The sequence below is a fragment of the Cherax quadricarinatus genome, chromosome 93 (assembly GCF_038502225.1).
Source record: "Cherax quadricarinatus isolate ZL_2023a chromosome 93, ASM3850222v1, whole genome shotgun sequence".
NCBI lineage: Eukaryota > Metazoa > Arthropoda > Malacostraca > Decapoda > Parastacidae > Cherax > Cherax quadricarinatus.
In genome coordinates, this window is record NC_091384.1 from 3,793,533 (window position 1) to 3,814,009 (window position 20,477).

The 20,477-nt window shown below is 47.8% G+C and overlaps 2 protein-coding genes across 6 annotated transcripts in view; one reads left to right on the top strand and one right to left on the bottom strand.

Moving 5' to 3' along the window:
• The window catches only part of LOC138855409 (tyrosine-protein phosphatase Lar-like), a 1,956,413-nt gene that overhangs the window by 119,212 nt on the left and 1,816,724 nt on the right, over positions 1-20,477 (bottom strand). The gene's annotated exons all lie outside the window — the stretch shown is intronic.
• The window catches only part of Lar (tyrosine-protein phosphatase Lar), a 102,319-nt gene continuing 82,223 nt past the window's right edge, over positions 382-20,477 (top strand). For 4 of the 5 annotated variants that reach the window (XM_070104636.1, XM_070104639.1, XM_070104637.1 and 1 more), the window contains exons 1-3: positions 382-506; positions 12,261-12,456; positions 13,333-13,466. In XM_070104636.1, coding sequence (XP_069960737.1) covers positions 459-506; positions 12,261-12,456; positions 13,333-13,466 — 378 coding nt within the window. In that variant the 5' untranslated portion in view covers positions 382-458. Of the gene's footprint in view, positions 507-12,260; positions 12,457-13,332; positions 13,467-15,628; positions 15,750-20,477 lie in introns of those variants that run through there. The other variant, XM_070104641.1, reaches the window with a different exon arrangement.

Below are 20,477 nucleotides of genomic sequence, written 5' to 3' on the forward strand. Positions count from 1 at the left end.
TCAATCCTAAGTGCTGTCTTATGGTATTAAATCATTTATACTTTGTGGGATCTATAGTTCTGTTAAGAGACTTCAATCCTAAGTACTGTCTTATGGTATTAAATCATTTATACTTTGTGGGATCTATAGTTCTGTTAAGAGACTTCAATCCTAAGTACTGTCTTATGGTATTAAATCATTTATACTTTGTGGGATCTATAGTTTCATTAAGAGACTTCAATCCTGAGTGCTGTCTTATGGTATTAAATCATTTATACTTTGTGGGATCTATAGTTCTGTTAAGAGACTTCAATCCTAAATGTATGTTCTAACATTTAAAATATATATATATATAGTAACAGGTTTACATTTTAACATTGAATAAGTTTACGTAGATGTGTTAACGACTGTATATATGTGTAACAGAACCCGGCAGCGCCCCCAGGAACGTCCATGTACGACCCTTGTCGTCCTCTACCATGGTCATCCAGTGGGACGAACCTGAGACACCCAATGGTCAGATTACTGTAAGTATACATGTATACTCTGCTATATTGCATGTATATTCTGCTATATTGATTGTATACTCTGCTATATTGATTATATACTATATTGATATACTTTCGTATATCACATGTATACTCTGCTATATCGCATATATAATTGCTATATCACATGTATACTCTGCTATATCACATGTATACTCTGCTATATCGCATGTATACTCTGCTATATCACATGTATACTCTGCTATATAACATGTATACTCTGTTATATCACATGTATACTCTGCTATATCACATGTATACTCTGTTATATCACATGTATACTCTGCTATATAACATGTATACTCTGCTATATCACATGTATACTCTGCTATATCACATGTATACTCTGTTATATCACATGTATACTCTGCTATATCACATGTATACTCTGCTATATAACATGTATACTCTGCTATATCACATGTATACTCTGCTATATCACATGTATACTCTGTTATATCACATGTATACTCTATATCACATGTATACTCTGCTATATCACATGTATACTCTGCTATATCACATGCATACTCTGCTATATCACATGTATACTCTGCTATATCACATGTATACTCTGCTATATCACATGGTAATAAATACCGACAAGTTGGTTTAGAAAGACACGTAAGCAAACACTATGACATATTTATTAGAAAACGTTTCGGTCCTGAGACCTTGATCACTTCTAACATACAGAGTATGTATAATGTTCGCCAAGACCGTAGTCCTGGCACGGGTCTCAATCTTGCGATGACCCGTCTCTGGCTCCTGAGGGAGAAAGGTTTCCACAGTGATGCGACGTATGCTGCTCAAGCACTCTTCTGGTCAGTTCAACTGGTGCATCTCGTAAGTGACACCATATGTACTCCTAACTGTGGACACTAGCGAGGAGGAGGATATGTCGTTATCACAGGTAACAGCTTGTCTGGTTCGTTGACTCCATGGTACACTAGTGTGGCCGCAGTCATCTCTGGGTCCTCTTCGGGAGGGAATATCACTCCTAGTTGCCTGTGGAGTGTCTCAGTAACTTCGCACTCCAGAAGATAGTGTGTTGGGGGCCGCTGGACAACGTGCTGACAGTACTGGCACATCTCCTCCTCAGCCTTGTCTACCATCATCTTGGCTGTGGGAAAGCCCAAACGAAGCCGATGGATGGCGGTACACTGCGCTCTGGACCAGCTTCTATCATATGGAGGGGGTTCTCCCTGAGTCGCTGCTCGGTACCACTGTAGAGATGGTGTATCACCTAAGACCTCCCCCATAAGTTTCATGGCTCTGGCAGCCACCAGTTTGGTCTGTCGTAGGCTGATTGGGACAGTAATCCCAACATGTGGATAGTCTGTTGCTGCCTTGGCTGCATCATCTGCCGCCTCATTTCCCCGGATGCCAGCATGGCTGGGGATCCAGTTCAATGTCGATCTGTTACCCTGAACTTCTAAGGCTGTCATTATGCTCAGGGTCGATGTGATGAGGTGAACATTGTCCTGTGGTTGAGGATGGGAGAGGGCATTGATTGCAGAGGTGGAATCAACATGTATGACAGGTCGGAGTCGATGTCGTAGGGCATGTGACAATGCCTGCTGAATCGCCACCAGCTCAGCTTGAAGGATCGTGCAGTGGTCAGGGAGTCGCCAGCCTTGTGTGTGACCATTGTGGTACAGTCCAGCTGCTGCTCTCTTCCTGTCAGGGTCGACAGAACCATCTGTGAAATACACTGCACATGTGCCTCCCTCTGCTAGTGCCATGCTTGTCTCAGCATGATTGCTGAGGGTGTCTTGACTGCAGAGACGCTTAGAGATGGGTAGCTGCATGATGCAAACATCGGCTGGATCTGGGCGCCAGGGAGGTGGTGGATGGTACCCAGCAACAGGAAGGTCACAACTCTTCTCAAGGAGTAGTTGTATAGGCAGCAGCTTCCGCCCAGCAGCACAAAACGAACGAATCCAGGAGTAGTCCGTGAAGAGTGTGGGATCTTGTGCCATGGTTATCAATATCCGTCTCCTTAGTGGGGTACCTTGCTGCCGGTGCAGAATCATGGCCACTTTGCAGGCGTTTATGTATCTTACTCTGTCAGCCAAGGAAGGAAGCCGGGCCTCAGATCTGAGACATACTGTGTTGGTCCAGATGGGGGCCCCAAGCATAGTTCTTATCGCCTGATTTTGTACGACCTCCACCCTTAGCCTGCTCTGCGGGAAGAGATGAGCTAACGCCGGTGCACCGTAGTCAATGAGCGAGCGTATAGCTTGTATATAGTACAAGCGAAGTACATCTTTGCTTGCCCCTGCACGGTGCCTCGTCATGGCTCTCATGCCGTTGAGTCTGAGTAGAGCACGTGACCTGACATACTTGGCCTGTTTCTGAAAGGTCAGCATTTTATCAATGTAGATTCCCAAGTACAGGTAGGAGCCTGTCCACTCGAGTTCTATATCCTGAATACGTAATCTATTCACAGGATCTGGTCCCTTGAACATCATTGCAAGAGATTTCTCGGCCGAGATCTTGAGGCCTAGTTCCTTGCAAGACTGTGCAATTAGGTCCAAAGCTCTCTGAGCCTGTCGTTCTAAATTGCCTTTCCCATTTACTACGAGTGCAAGATCATCAGCATAGCTGAGGAGCTGTGTACCACTATGAAAGGGAAGGCTCACAAGTTCCTGCATAAGGATGTTAAACAGGGTAGGACTGAGCACACCTCCTTGTGGCGTACCGTTTTCCAGGGTTTTAAAGGAAGAGTAGTGTCCCTGAAAGCTGACACAGGCCTGCCTGCCCCTAAGGTAGGACTCTATCCAGGCCAGGAGGCGTCCTTTGATTCCCTTCCGAGCTAGTATTGCCAGAATTGCTGTGGGGCTGGCTAGCTCAAATGCCTTTTCAAGGTCGAGGTAGACTACAATACTAGGTTTTTTGTTACTATCAGCAATCTGGCTTAGTAGAGTGGTTATGCACTCTGCTGTACCCACTCCTTTGGTGAAGCCAAATATGTGATGATGAGAGGGTCCAAGTTTCCATAGGAGGCGGTTTAACACCATCCTCTCAGCAGTCTTGGCTAAGCAGCTGGTCAGCGATATGGGTCTCATACTGCCTGGGTCCTTGGGCTTTGGAATTGGTACGATGGTAGCTTTCTTCCAAGCTGCTGGGAGTGTCCCGGCCCTCCACGACTTGTTAATGACGTCTATTATGGCCTCCCATCCACTCTGCCCAGCCCGTGCAATCATGGAGTATGTAACACCATCGATGCCCGGGGAAGTGTCACCTGTGTTCTTAATGGCACGTCGGAGTTCCAAGTCCGTGAGGTCTTCATCAGTCACATCTTCCGACTCACATGCAGCTTGTATCGTTAGCTGGCGCTGTGGCAGAAGATCCGTCTGTATATTCCGGATGTCCTGTGGGAGCTGAGTGGAGGCTCCCCTGGAAGTGAAAAGCTCCACTAGTTTCTCAGCATCCTGGGATGGGTTCGGGTGTGCTGGTGGCCTCGGCTTGCTCTTGCCAATTGCTATGTTGAGCTTGCCCCATATCTCAGATAAGGTGGTGTGATGCCCGAATGTTGAGCACCACTCCAGCCATTTCTCAGTTTTTACTCTGAGAGAGACTGCGGGCATGCTGCACAATGGCTCTCAGAGTATTCCTGTTCTCTGCCGTAGGGTTACGCCTGTATAGCTTCCTAAAAGAGTTGATGCGGTGGTTCTGCTCCCACACCTCGTCGTTGTAGAACCACCAGTCTCTTTTGTGAGTGCGTCCTGTGGACTTCTTTGGAATTGCGCACTCTGCTGCCTGGATGAGAACAGTGATTAGCTCCTGTTCAGCTGTATCACAGTCTTCAGATAGAGAGTATGTGGACCACCAGTCATGAAGATAATCCTGGAACACCTTCCAGTTGGCCCTCTTTACGTCCCATCTAGGAGTCAGCACAAGTGTGGGAGGCCTGTTGATGTTGAAGGTGGTGATCACTGCAAAGTGGTCACTGACAAGGTGAGGATGAGTTTCCCATGTGGCTCCTGCTGCGAGTTGTCTTGACCCAAAGGTAAGGTCGAGGCAGCCACCCAACAGGTGTGTGGGGTCTCCATTGTTTAGCAACTTTACCTCTGGAATATCGTGTAGGAGCATTGCTATGTGTCTGCCAGCAGCATTGGTTGCTGAGTGAGAGTGCAGCATTGGGTGATGTGCGTTGAAGTCTCCACCCACAATAATACACTCAGTGCGTGCTAGTGCGAGGAGCTCTGCAATGTCGAGGGTGTGTCTTGGGTTCTTGTAGATGTTATAGATGGTAATGGGCGCCCCAGGTATGTGTGCAAGGATGGCCTGTACCTCGACATCCTCCCCACAGTCCACAGGGTTGGCTATAACCTCGTGAGGTATTGTATTGGATACAAATACAGCTGTGCCTCTGCAGTGAACGCCCGGGTCCATGTGCCGAAAATACCCAGCAAAACCGGGTAGTCTTGGGCACATAGTCGGGACAGTCAGAGTTTCTTGTAGCAAGACGATGTCAACCCGATCCCGAATTACTGCCTCCAGCAAGAGGTGCTGTTTGCCCCTCAGGCCCTGAATGTTCCATTGTAGGACCTTGAGGGTGTGATTTGGTACCGAGGTTATTCCATCGCTGTTGTTTCCTGAGCTGGAGACTGAGTCCTGCCCGCTCTGAGAACCTGCAAATTCATTGCATCCACTGTCTCCTCTTCGGTCAGAAAGCATACTCTCAGGAGCGTATTGACCATCTGCCGGAATGTGCTCTGTTGTTCCGTGGAGTTGATTGTGTTGCAAATAAGATCCGAGAACACCTTGATGAGTGCTACGAGATCCTCCCTGGTGAGGGCCTGCTTTGGGGTTGGGTTCGAAACAGTGGATATTATCTGGGCTGTTGTGGTCTGCAGGGGTTCCTGAGGGTTGGATTTCTTTATTGTATGCACCGTGGTCTGTTGCTGTATACCAGGTTGGGTAGCCGGGATCTGCTGGTGAGGTGCCAGTTGAGTCTGCAAAGCGCCTGTGCCGGGTAAGGAGTGCCTGCGTTGTCGTGCTATGGCCGGTGGGGGCTCGTTTAGTGCCGCCTGCTGATCGCATTGACCAGATGCACCCTGTTGACGCCTCCTGTTCCTCTTGTTTTTATTTCTTCGTTGAGGTAGGGGTGCAGGAGGTTCTTGACCTTGACGCCTGGTTGAGGCTTCGAGGGTTGGGAATTCCTGGGCATTGACTTGGGTTAGCTGCTGAGAGATCTGCGGTATGGCAGGGTTCTCTGCACCCATCGTTTGCTGAGAGTGATGATCCGTCGTAGCCTGTTGTCGAGTTTTTGGCGTCTTCCAGACTTCTTGAATTCTGGCGAGCCTCTCGGGGCATCGAGGATTCCAGGCATGGTGTTTCTCCCTGCAGTTCGGGCATTGTGGAGTGGGTGGCAATGCATTTTTCAGCTTGGTGATGCATTCCTCGGTAGGGTGGTGCTGGCTGCAGACACCGCAGATTACTCTGTTCGGACAGAGTGCACCCAGGTGTCCATAACGCTGACACTTGAAACAGCGAACTGGTTCTGCTGTGAAGGTCCTGACATCGTACCTGCCTCAAGAACCGAGGTCCAGCTGGGATGGCAGTGGTCCTGCATGCTGAATGAGGACCTGTCGGGTTGGTGCGTTGCCTGCCGTCTTTGCCTTGAGACGTTGAGCTGACACCACACTGGGGTGAGCTGCTACTGCCTCGATGGGCATCATCAGCGGGTATCGCATCACTACACTCTTGGTGATTTTCTGCCGAGAGTACAGTTCCTCCAGGGTGAATGAGCGATCTGTCTCCATGACTCTCTTCAAGGTGGTATACATTTCCTTGTTGAGAGGAGTCAATATTGGTTCTCCCCTCAAGTTGAACCATATCTTGAACTTCAGGTTGTGTCGTGATTCCAGGTATGAAACAACCCCATAGTGGGTTCTGTGGTCCCCGTAAGACTTCACCTTGAATTTGCCAGGTCGGTTGAGCTGGTTTGCCTGCTCCTTGGACGGACGGCGCTTCTTCTTGTTGTCCACAGTGTTCCATCCCTCTTGGTTTTCGGGGGGAGGGGTGTTTATTTCCTCCCCTGTTTCTATTGTCGCTGGCTCCATGGTTGGGACTGTCAGATCTGCTACAATGTGAGCAGGATCTTCCTCTTCCTCTCGCAACTTCTTCGCTAGAATTTCGCCCCACATTTCCATATCTGAGTCCTCCGTCGTGTTCATGGAGTTTCGAGACTCTCTGACCGCGGGTTCAATCCCGGCCGGGGTATGGTTTGACATGGGATCAACTTCGTCATCCTCCTCTATACGTTTTCCAGAGCATTTATATCCATTCTGTAATACGGTGACCAGAACTGAGCAGTATAGTCTAAATGAGGCCTGACCAAGGATATATAGAGTTGAAGAACAACCTGAGGACTTCTATTATTTATACTTCTAGATATAAAGCCAAGAATTCTGTTAGCTTTATTGCGAACACTACTGCACTGTTGTCTTGGTTTTAGATTACTGTTAACCAGAACTCCTAAATCCTTTTCGAAATCAGTAGTATTAAGACCTACATTATTTAGTTTATATGTGGCATGGTTATTTACCGACAATATAGATGCACAGGTGTTGCACGTGTGTCAAACCCATCAGGGCAGCCTAGGATAGGGCCATGTTGCTAGGCTACAGCCCTGAACACCCCTCACAGCAACCTAACCTAAGACGATGTTGCTAGGCTACAGCCCTGAACACCCCTCACAGCAGCCTAGCTTAGGACCATGTTGCTAGGCTACAGCCCTGAACACCCCTCACAGCAGCCTATCCTAGGACCATGTTGCTAGGCTACAGCCCTGAACACCCCTCACAGCAACCTAGTCTAGGACCATGTTGCTAGGCTACAGCCCTGAACACCCCTCACAGCAGCCTAGTCTAGGACCATGTTGCTAGGCTACAGCCCTGAACACCCCTCACAGCAACCTAGCCTAGGACCATGTTGCTAGGCTACAGCCCTGAACACCCCTCACAGCAACCTAGCCTAGGACCATGTTGCTAGGCTTTAGCCCTGAACACCCCTCACAGCAACCTAGCCTAGGACCATGTTGCTAGGCTACAGCCCTGAGCACCCCTCACAGCAGCCTAGCCTAGGACCATGTTGCTAGGCTACAGCTCTGAACACCCCTCACAGCAACCTAGCCTAGGACCATGTTGCTAGGCTTTAGCCCTGAACACCCCTCACAGCAACCTAGCCTAGGACCATGTTGCTAGGCTACAGCCCTGAGCACCCCTCACAGCAGCCTAGCCTAGGACCATGTTGCTAGGCTACAGCCCTGAACACCCCTCACAGCAGCCTAGCCTATGACCATGTTGCTAGGCTACAGCCCTGAACACCCCTCACAGCAACATAGCCTAGGAACATGTTGCTAGGCTACAGCCCTGAACACCCCTCACAGCAGCCTAGCCTAGGACCATGTTGCTAAGCTACAGCCCTGAACACCCCTCACAGCAACCTAGCCTAGGACCATGTTGCTAGGCTACAGCCCTGAACACCCCTCACAGCAACCTAGCCTATGACCATGTTGCTAGGCTACAACCCTGAACACCCCTCACAGCAACCTAGCCTTGGACCATGTTGCTAGGCTACAGCCCTGAACACCCCTCACAGCAACCTAGCCTAGGACCATGTTGCTAGGCTACAGCCCTGAACACCCCTCACAGCAACCTAGCCTATGACCATGTTGCTAGGCTACAACCCTGAACACCCCTCACAGCAACCTAGCCTATGACCATGTTGCTAGGCTACAACCCTGAACACCCCTCACAGCAACCTAACCTAGGACCATGTTGCTAGGCTACAGCCCTGAACACCCCTCACAGCAGCCTAGCTTAGGACCATGTTGCTAGGCTACAGCCCTGAACACCCCTCACAGCAGCCTAGCCTAGGACCATGTTGCTAGGCTACAGCCCTGAACACCCCTCACAGCAGCCTATCCTAGGACCATGTTGCTAGGCTACAGCCCTGAACACCCCTCACAGCAACCTAGCCTAGGACCATGTTGCTAGGCTACAGCCCTGAACACCCCTCACAGCAACCTAGCCTAGGACCATGTTGCTAGGCTACAGCCCTGAACACCCCTCACAGCAACCTAGCCTAGGACCATGTTGCTAGGCTACAGCCCTGAACACCCCTCACAGCAGCCTAGCCTAGGACCATGTTGCTAGGCTACAGCCCTGAACACCCCTCATAGCAGCCTAGCCTATGACCATGTTGCTAGGCTACAGCCCTGAACACCCCTCACAGCAACCTAGCCTAGGACCATGTTGCTAGGCTACAGCCCTGAACACCCCTCACAGCAACCTAGCCTAGGACCATGTTGCTAGGCTACAACCCTGAACACCCCTCACAGCAACCTAGCCTAGGACCATGTTGCTAGGCTACAGCCCTGAACAACCCTCACAGCAACCTAGCCTAGGACCATGTTGCTAGGCTACAGCCCTGAACACCCCTCACAGCAACCTAGTCTAGGACCACGTTGCTAGGCTACAGCCCTGAACACCCCTCACAGCAACCTCGTCTAAGACCATGCTGCTAGGCTACAGCCCTGAACACCCCTCACAGCAACCTAGCCTAGGACCATGTTGCTAGGCTACAGCCCTGAACACCCCTCACAGCAACCTAGCCTAGGACCTTGTTGCTAGGCTACAGCCCTGAACACCCCTCACAGCAACCTAGCCTAGGACCATGTTGCTAGGCTACAGCCCTGAACACCCCTCACAGCAGCCTAGCCTAGGACCATGTTGCTAGGCTACAGCCCTGAACACCCCTCACAGCAACATAGCCTAGGACCATGTTGCTAGGCTACAGCCCTGAACACCCCTCACAGCAGCCTAGCCTATGACCATGTTGCTAGGCTACAGCCCTGAACACCCCTCACAGCAACCTAGCCTAGGACCATGTTGCTAGGCTACAGCCCTGAACACCCCTCACAGCAACCTAGCCTATGACCATGTTGCTAGGCTACAACCCTGAACACCCCTCACAGCAACCTAGCCTAGGACCATGTTGCTAGGCTACAGCCCTGAACAACCCTCACAGCAACCTAGCCTAGGACCATGTTGCTAGGCTACAGCCCTGAACACCCCTCACAGCAACCTAGTCTAGGACCATGTTGCTAGGCTACAGCCCTGAACACCCCTCACAGCAACCTAGTCTAGGACCATGCTGCTAGGCTACAGCCCTGAACATCCCTCACAGCAACCTAGCCTAGGACCATGTTGCTAGGCTACAGCCCTGAACACCCCTCACAGCAACCTAGCCTAGGACCATTTTGCTAGGCTACAGCCCTGAACACCCCTCACAGCAACCTAGCCTAGGACCATGTTGCTAGGCTACAGCCCTGAACACCCCTCACAGCAGCCTAGCCTAGGACCATGTTGCTAGGCTACAGCCCTGAACACCCCTCACAGCAACGTAGCCTAGGACCATGTTGCTAGGCTACAGCCCTGAACACCCCTCACAGCAACCTAGCCTAGGACCATGTTGCTAGGCTACAGCCCTGAACAACCCTCACAGCAACCTAGCCTAGGACCATGTTGCTAGGCTACAGCCCTGAACACCCCTCACAGCAGCCTAGCCTAGGACCATGTTGCTAGGCTACAGCCCTGAACACCCCTCACAGCAACCTAGCCTTGGACCATGTTGCTAGGCTACAGCCCTGAACACCCCTCACAGCAACCTAGCCTAGGACCATGTTGCTAGGCTACAGCCCTGAACACCCCTCACAGCAGCCTAGCCTTTGACCATGTTGCTAGGCTACAGTCCTGAACACCCCTCACAGCAACCTAGCCTAGGACCATGTTGCTAGGCTACAGCCCTGAACAACCCTCACAGCAACCTAGCCTAGGACCATGTTGCTAGGCTACAGCCCTGAACACCCCTCACAGCAACCTAGTCTAGGACCATGTTGCTAGGCTACAGCCCTGAACACCCCTCACAGCAACCTAGTCTAGGACCATGCTGCTAGGCTACAGCCCTGAACATCCCTCACAGCAACCTAGCCTAGGACCATGTTGCTAGGCTACAGCCCTGAACACCCCTCACAGCAACCTAGCCTAGGACCATTTTGCTAGGCTACAGCCCTGAACACCCCTCACAGCAACCTAGCCTAGGACCATGTTGCTAGGCTACAGCCCTGAACACCCCTCACAGCAGCCTAGCCTAGGACCATGTTGCTAGGCTACAGCCCTGAACACCCCTCACAGCAACGTAGCCTAGGACCATGTTGCTAGGCTACAGCCCTGAACACCCCTCACAGCAACCTAGCCTAGGACCATGTTGCTAGGCTACAGCCCTGAACAACCCTCACAGCAACCTAGCCTAGGACCATGTTGCTAGGCTACAGCCCTGAACACCCCTCACAGCAGCCTAGCCTAGGACCATGTTGCTAGGCTACAGCCCTGAACACCCCTCACAGCAACCTAGCCTTGGACCATGTTGCTAGGCTACAGCCCTGAACACCCCTCACAGCAACCTAGCCTAGGACCATGTTGCTAGGCTACAGCCCTGAACACCCCTCACAGCAGCCTAGCCTTTGACCATGTTGCTAGGCTACAGCCCTGAACACCCCTCACAGCAACCTAGCCTAGGACCATGTTGCTAGGCTACAGCCCTGAACACCCCTCACAGCAGCCTAGCCTAGGACCATGTTGCTAGGCTACAGCCCTGAACACCCCTCACAGCAGCCTAGCCTAGGACCATGTTGCTAGGCTACTCCCCTCACAGCAACCTAGCCTATGACCATGTTGCTAGGCTACACCCCTCACAGCAACCTAGCCTAGGACCATGTTACCAGGCTACAACTCTGGATACCCTCACAGGTACATCACAGGTACTTACAGTACAATAGTCACCAAAATCCGGGTGTAGTGGACGAAGTTAGTGAATTTCCCAAAGTTTATCTCATTTGCATCCGTCCTTAACTAGAAGGGCAGCTCTGGTAATTAAATTTACAGAAATTTGAGGCGAAGTATTGTCCTCAATGGGATTACGGTGGCACTGCTGCCAGGGAACTTGTGTTGTGAGACTGTGTTTCTTGTGTGTTGCAGTGTTTCAGTCTTAGGAGTGTTTCGCTGTAGATAAGACAGTGAGATGGAGGAGTGTTGGGTTTGATCAGTGATTATGTGACGTTGATATTTCTGCTGTTTGGGTGAGTCGCTGTTTTGCTTTCTCGCATCTCGGCTTTGTTAGATTGTGGTTGTGGTAGGTTGTAGCTGTGGTTGTGGTAGGTTGTAGTTGTGGTTGTAGTGGGTTGTGGTAGGTTGTAGTTGTCGTAGGTTGTGGTTGTGGTAGGTTGTAGTTGTGGTAGGTTGTGGTTGTGGTAGGTTGTGGTTGTGGTAGGTTGTAGTTGTGGTAGGTTGTGGTTGTGGTTGTAGTAGGTTGTGGTTGTGGTAGGTTGTGGTTGTGGTAGGTTGTAGTTGTGGTAGGTTGTAGTTGTAGTAGGTTGTAGTTGTGGTTGTGGTAGGTTGTAATTTTGGTTGTGGTAGGTTATAATTTTGGTTGTGGTAGGTTGTAATTGTGGTTGTGGTAGGCTAGTCTCAGACCGAGCCGCGGGGGGGCATTGACCCCCGAAACCTTCTCCAGGTAAACGTGTATTAAGTTAATTTTAAATCAGTGTGTGGTGTGTACCCTCAGGGTGTACACTGAAGAGGACCTCAGTTCAAGGTCGAAATAAGCAAATTTACATAATGTCCTTGCTTTACTTGCGACTCAATTTTTTACCCACAGGGCTACAAGCTATACTACACCACGAACCCATCACTGCCCATCCAGTCGTGGAAAAGCCAGCCAGTACAGGATAACAAGCTGACCACCATCAGTGATCTCACCCCTCACACTATATATACCATACGTGTTCAAGCTTATACTGGTATTGGACCAGGACCTCTCTCAGACCCTGTTAAGGTCAAGACCCAGCAAGGAGGTACGTCTCCCCCTCTTCTCTTTTTTTGTTTTTTAATTTTTAATGTGAAGCCTGTGTTTTTTTTTTTTTGGGTATGGACCTTGGTAATACCGACATAGGCCTGGAACTTAAAAAAAAAAATAGGTTTAGAAAGGCATTTTAGTAAACACCAGGATAAATTAGAAAACGTTTGGGTCCTGGAATGTTGGTCACTTCTAAGACAGTATATATATGTTTTAGTGTTTGCTTAAGTGCCTTTCTAAGGCACTTAAGCAAACACTAAAACTGTGGGCTGAACGAGGGTTATTAATTAAGGTTGTAACTCACCTATACATAGTCATAAACTTTGTAAACCCTAAGGGGCTTAAGGGTGGCGGTCTGGAAAAGGGAGCTAGGGGACTAATCTTGAAATAATATTTCTTTGAGGAGGGCTGCAAGCGGGAAGGCGGGGGGGGGGGGCTGAGGGAATGGCTAGTGGGGGTTAAGCCCCCCTTCTATATCCCCCCTTAGGGCCGTCCCTAGAAAGCAAATATTTTTTCTATGTATGATACATTGGCTTCATTAGTCCTATATACAGAAGAATGGCGAAGATTAGAAGGACTTTGAGGTGATCAGTCCCCTCAGCCTGAAGTCGACTGAATGCATCGACTCCAGGCTGAGGGGGACTGATCACCCAAACTCCTCCTTCTCATCTTCCACATTGGACTGAAGAAGCCACTAGCTAGCGATACGTTTCCATTTTAACCCCTGGAATGTATTTCTCATCTAGTCTGAAACCTAACCTATCACCTCTCTCAGTGTAACCTCTCTCAGTCCAAGCAATTTCTCACTTATCACTATCAAGACAGCACAATTCATCAGTGTCTATCAGTGGGGCTAATTAACGTGTCACTACAGTGCCAAGTCAACCCACGAATCTACTGCCATCAAGAGTGACATCCACGTCTATTGAGCTGAGTTGGACCAGACCTTCACACCAGGGAGAGAATATCATCTCTTATGAACTGTACTGGAATGACTCCACTACACAGGTCAGTATTGCTATTAGTGAATATCAAAATGGTATACAATACCGACAGGTTGGTAGATAAGACACATAGGCAACAGTTCGGCAACTTTATTCCGAAACGTTTCGCTTCTTCAGTCGAATACAGAAAGTAGGCAGGAACAGTAGAGATGTGAAGACGATGCAGTCAGTCCATCACCCTTGAAGTTCAGTTCCATATGGAACTGAACTTCTCCAGGCCGAGGGACTGACAACCTCAAATTCTACGACTTCAAGGGTGATGGACTGGTTACATCGTCTTCACATCTCTACTGTTCCTGCCTATTTTCTGTATTCGACTGAAGAAGCCTACTGTGTAGGCGAAACGTTTCGGAATAATGTTGCCTAACTGTTGCCTATGTGTCGTATCTACCAACATTGCTATTAGTAGTAGTACTAATATCATTAGTATTACTAGTACTAGTTGTACTATTACTAGTAGTACAAATACTAGTCCCAGTGTTAATAATAGTACTAGGAGTACTGCTACTAGTGGTACTATTACTAGTGGTACTACTAGTAGTACTGGTGCTACAAGTAGTATTACTAGTAGTACTAGCTGCTTGGCTTCTAATTGAACATTGTAGTAGGCCTACTGGCCCCATGCTAGGCAGGTTCAACTCAAACCTACTCTCCTTTCTATCGTGTCTTAAAGGACCTGACACAACCTGACACAAATTTCTCGATCATCTCGCCAGGTATTAATTCCTTCCAGGCCCACAAGCACTCTTAGATACGTGCGGGTTTAGCGCTCCAGAGAATACTCAGACCGGGCCGCAGGGGGCGTTGACCCCCAAACCCCCCTCCAGGTATAATAATCCCGGTCTGATGATTTTGTAGGCCTACTGGAAGCCGGTTACTGACTCATCTGTGTGTGTGATGAATGGTTTGAAAAGCCGACAAGTTGAAGATTGAGACACTTATGCAGCATATGGGAATCTTTATTCAGGAAACGTTTCGCCACACAGTGGCTTCCTCAGTCCAATACAAAGTAGAAAGGCGTAAGGAGAGGAGTTTGAGGTAATCAGTCCCTCAGGCTGAGGGACTGACAACCTCAAATCTACGACTTGTAGGAAGTGATGGACTGATTACATCGTCTTCACATCTCTACTGCTCCTGCCTACTTTCTGTACTCGACTGAAGAAGTCTACTGTGTAGGCGAAACGTTTCGGAATAAAGTTGCCTAACTGTTGCCCATGTGTCTTACCTACCAACATAAGAGCATAAGAAAGGAGGAACACTGCAGAAGGCCTGTTGGCCCATACTAGGCAGGTCCTTTACAATCCATCCCACTAACAAATCATTTGCCCAACCTAGTTTTTAATGCTACCCAAAGTGACTTATCCATTCTGGTCCTTGACTTCCCCTAGGATCATTGTACTCCGGTATTGTAGATCAATGGTTAAGGGAACCGACACGTTGATAAATTAGACACATGTGCAATTCTTGGGTATCTTTACTGAGGAAACGTTACGCCACACAGTGGCTTCATCAGTCTATACAAAGGAGAATCTTGAAGAACAGGAGGAGAATGAGGTAATCAGTCCCTCAGCCTTGAGTCGATGTGGTCAATCCATCAATCTTGACTGTGTGGGGGTTTAAACGTGAGGTTCACCTGTTCTAATTGCTATTTTTTTACGTTCCCGTTTCTATTCCCTTTTTTTTTTTGCTCCCGTTTCTATTCCCCAAAGTAATTTCACTTCTAATTTCTGGCCAGCTTTGGGCGCTATTCCTTCCCCAGAAACTGGACAGTAGGGTTCATCACGGCCAGAAACTGGACAGTAGGGTTCATCACGGCCAGAAACTGGACAGTAGGGTTCATCACGGCCAGAAACTGGACAGTAGGGTTCATCACGGCCAGTAACTGGACAGTAGGGTTCATCACGGCCAGTAACTGGACAGTAGGGTTCATCACGGCCAGTAACTGGACAGTAGGGTTCATCACGGCCAGTAACTGGACAGTAGGGTTCATCACGGCCAGTAACTGGACAGTAGGGTTCATCACAGCCAGAAACTGGACAGTAGGGTTCATCACGGCCAGAAACTGGACAGTAGGGTTCATCACGGCATTATTTATGATAGTCCTATAAACTATCAACAACACCCCCCCCCCTCACGGGAGGTGCTAAGTGGCACTTCTGCATCAGCCATCGTCGGGTGTGGACGTCTCTCTCTCGCCTGGGCATCACTGACAAATTTCCACTGTTCTCACTGGGACGTTTGTCCTCATCTATTTTGCCCGCCGGGCACTCTACAGGAGGGGCACCTGGTCATTAATCAAGTTTATTCTCTATAAGGATAACAATGTGGGGTTTACAGATTTTGGGTATTGTGTGGTTTACAGATTTTGGGTATTGTGTGGTTTACAGATTTTGGGTATTGTGTGGTTTACATATTTTAAAATACTAATTACACAGGGGGGCACTAGGACATACTCTGACCGCGGGTTCAAATCCCGCCCGTGGTATGGTTAGGACACCTAGCATGGCTAGGCATTTCGGGCAGACTTAGATTAATTCATAACTTTAAATTATTACAAATTATGGAGTAAGTTGACTAAATACTTGTTTGTGAGTTTAGCAATGTGAATGCTTTTGTTTTGGCACAATACGTAGTGTCTATATTGGAGTATCACAGAGAAACTTGTGACTAGTTAGGATTTATTATTTTAAGATTAAGATTCGTATTTCTGAGTGAGTGAGTGTAAGTGTGAACCACCAGGTGGTATTTGTGTAGTTAGTTGACAGGGTGTATCAGGGAGATAAGATGTTTTCTAATGGTAGTTTTGAAGGTGATGAATGTGTCTGCAGTTCTAGAGTTCTCAGGTAGGGTGTTCCAGATTTTAGGGCCTTTGACATACATTGAATTTTTGTAAAGGTTTCGTCGGACACGGGGAATGTCGTAGAGATGTTTGTGTCTGGTGTTATGCCTGTGGGTTCTGTCACAACTATCAAGAAAGCGTTTTAGGTCAAGGTTAATATTGGAGTTTAAGGTCCTGTAGATATAGATTGCACAGTAGTAAGTGTGGATGTTCTGAACAGGGAGTAAGTTAAGATGTATGAAGAGTGGGGGGGGGGGTGTTGCCCGGGAGGGGCTTTAGTGATTATTCTTACTGTGGCTTTTTGTTGGGTTATTCGGCTTACTTTTAGCCAGCTCCATTTTTTTCCCACTCTGCGGATAATTCTTTATTGGTCTGTGGTGGGACGCCGGTAACTGAACTCAGGTGGGAGTGTGGGCGTCCCTCTCTGCTGGAGCTTGGCAAGGGTGTCCACCGGATCTAATTGGAAACTTCAGGTTTCTATCTCTGTTTACAAAGGAACTTTTGTTCCTTTTCTCTCATTGCCCAGCCTTGGGCAACAATTTTTCCTGGTACCATCGAGAAGTCGGGTTCGATACATGATGTCAGTGGCCCTATTGAGAAGTTGGGTTCGATACATGCTGTCGGTGGCCCTATTGAGAAGTCGGGTTCGATACATGCTGTCAGTGGCCCTATTGAGAAGTCGGGTTCGATACATACTGTCTGTGGCCCTATTGAGAAGTTGGGTTCGATACATGCTGTCAGTGGCCCTATCGAGAAGTTGGGTTCGATACGGCTTATGCTGTCAGTGGCCCTATCGAGAAGTCGGGTTCGATACATGCTGTCAGTGGCCCTATTGAGAAGTCGGGTTCGATACATGCTGTCAGTGGCCCTATTGAGAAGTCGGGTTCGATACATGTTGTCAGTGGCCCTATCGAGAAGTTGGGTTCGATAATGCTTTATGTTGTCAGTGGCCCTATCGAGAAGTCGGGTTTGATGCATGCTGTCAGTGGCCCTATTGAGAAGTCAGGTTCAATACGGCTAATGTTGTCAGTGGCCCTATCGAGAAGTCGGGTTCAATACGTGCTGTCAGTGGCCCTATTGAGAAGCCAGGTTCGATACAGCTTATGCTGTCAGTGGCCCTATCAAGAAATTGGGTTCAATACATGCTGTCAGTGGCCCTGTCGAGAAATTGGGTTCGATACGGCTTATGCTGTCGGTGGCCCTATCAAGAAATTGGGTTCAATACATGCTGTCAGTGGCCCTGATAAACCCAACAACAACAATGAATGGATCTTCTTCCAAGGAATTGGAGCTCTCCTTCCTTTCCTTACACCAGGTTTGATTGCCTCCAATTTCTCAAGGCAGTGCGTGACCCATACGGGTTTAGCGCTGCCTTATGATACGTAGATAAACTGCTCAAAGAACCGACAGGTTGGTAAATTAGATACTTGTGTAACACTTGGGTATCTTTATTGAGGAAATGTTTCGCCACACACTGGCTTCATCAGTCCACTGTAAAGAAGACTGGTGAATATCAGGAGTAAGTAATCAGTCCCTCAGTCTTGATAAGACTGATGGACTTATTACATCGACTCCAGGCTGAGGGACTGATTACCTCACACACTGAGAGACTGATTACCTCACACACTGAGAGACTGATTACCTCACACACTGAGGGACTGATTACCTCACACACTGAGGGACTGATTACCTCACAAGGACTGAGGGACTGATTACCTCACACACTGAGGGACTGATTACCTCACACACTGAGAGACTGATTACCTCACACACTGAGGGACTGATTACCTCACACACTGAGGGACTGATTACCTCACACACTGAGGGACTGATTACCTCACACACTGAGGGACTGATTACCTCACACACTGAGAGACTGATTACCTCACACACTGAGGGACTGATTACCTCACACACTGAGGGACTGATTACCTCACACACTGAGGGTCTGATCACCCCACACTCTGAGGGACTGATTACCTCAAATTCCTCCTGATATTCACCATTCTTCTTTGTACTGGACTACCCTTGTAGGTTTAGCGCCTCTTTTTGATCATAATTGTACTGGACTGATAAAGTCACTGTGTGGTGAAACATTTCCATAGTAAAGTCTGATGGATATGTGGGTCAGTGGGCCACCAGCAGCAACAGCCTGGTTGCTCCTGGTGTTTTTCCTCAGTATCTCCGTATCTGCAGTAGAACGATGCTGTTTCTTCATACAAGCCTTTTCCAAACCTCACTGTCTTCGTCATTTCATTAGAGACGAGCTGTGCGACCCTTGCGGGTTTAGTGCTTAGTTATGATTGTAATGATGATATTTGTAATCATCAGAAAGAAGACAAGATGCCACTAAAAACGATGCATAGTCCTAAATAGCTCTGTAGCGCTTGTCATGGCATTATGCCTGGTGAACGCCTCGGCATAATGCCGTGACAAAAATCAAAGGCCTACCATAAAGGGGGGTCTTTTTTTGTCAATGCATTCTGCTGGGTAGCAGCCGTTAGCATGATGTCATGGCCTGCCGCCACACTTTACAGTGACTTCTCATTGCTAATGTGGATGCCGTGGTGAGAGGAAGTGTTGTACTGTTGTCTCTCGTCCACCCCACCTTTTGTCCAGTGTTTCCTTTGGTTTTGGGGGCTATACATGTTTGATTATGGGTAAAAGGAAGCCTTTAACACCTGAAACTATAGCTCAGATCATAGGGCTTCACAAAGCTGGGCACCAGATGAAAGAAATAGTGGAGAATGTTGGTGTGTGTGAGTGTTCAGTGAGGGACTGGGTGCAGCATTTCAAGAGTGGTGGCGGTGTCGAGTTACCTTTTGCCAAACCTCGGCCTGGCCCCTCAAAGAAGACATCTGTTCATACCTTAACTGTGTTAAAGAAGCAGTTACTCTCTAACAGCTTCTTTACCACAGTTAAGGTATGAACAGATGTCTTTTTGGAGGGGCCAGGCCGAGGTTTGGCAGGCGGTAACTCGACACCCCGACCAATCTTGAAACGTTGCACCCAGTTCCTCACTGAACACTCACTCACACACACACACACGCTAATATTCTCAACTATTTCTTTAATCTAGTGCCCAGCTATGTGAAGCCCTGTGATTTGACCTATAGTCCAGAGACCTTCACACACACACTGTTGCACCAGAAAAATAGATGACTTGAAAAACAACTGTGTTTCACACTTGTATTCCCTCAAAAGGTGTGTGTGCAATAATAGGAGAATGAAGAAACACTTCAGTAGGCCTACTGTCCCATGATTTATTGCTAAGGAAGAAGACACAGAGGCATAGGTTTTTAGACTCTTCCCTCATGAGCATATCTAACATTTTCAACCAGAATAACACCAGCTACAACATAGCACAGATTCTTGCAAAGAAACTTCTAGATATGTTTCTAACATAGCAATTAGTAATATGCAGAATCAGTGCAGTAGTCCTGCTGGCCCATTCTAGGCAAGTTCTTTTCAAGCCCAATGCTTTTTGACTATGTTTCATTCAACCTGATTTTATAGCATCAACCTAACCTAACCTAACCTAACCTAACCTAACCTAACCTAACCTAACCTAACCTAACCTAACCTAACCTAACCTAACCTAACTCTTCACATCACTATGCTCCCAGTATATACAGATGCTTCTTGCTTTATGATGGCTCGACTTACAATATTTTGACTTTACGATGATGAATTAGTGATGCACTTTCAGTACTGTACATTTATTAAGATAAACTTGTATTTATTTATTTACTTTTCAATACTGTTAGTTACAGTAATTATTTTTTTATTTACTTATTCAGTGACAGTTATTTATTTAATTATATATTTATCATTATTTATGTATCGCATTTAGTACACCTACCATCCGACTTACGACCGAGTTCGGTTCCGAGAAACCGATCGTAAGTCTAAATGGTCGTAAGTCGAACTTTACTACTGAATATCAACAAAACATTTTTGTAATGACTTTATTTTATTGTTTTATTTTGGTATTTCATGTTCTACTTTAATTTTTATGTTGTTAGTACTGTATTTTATACTGTAAGGTTTAGGATAAGCGCTGTGTACAACACAAATAGTTGTTTATTTCCCAGAAATTTGGTATAAAAAACATGGTCGTAAGTCGAGTGGTCGTAAGTCGGATGGTAGGTGTATTTATCATATTTATGTGTTCAT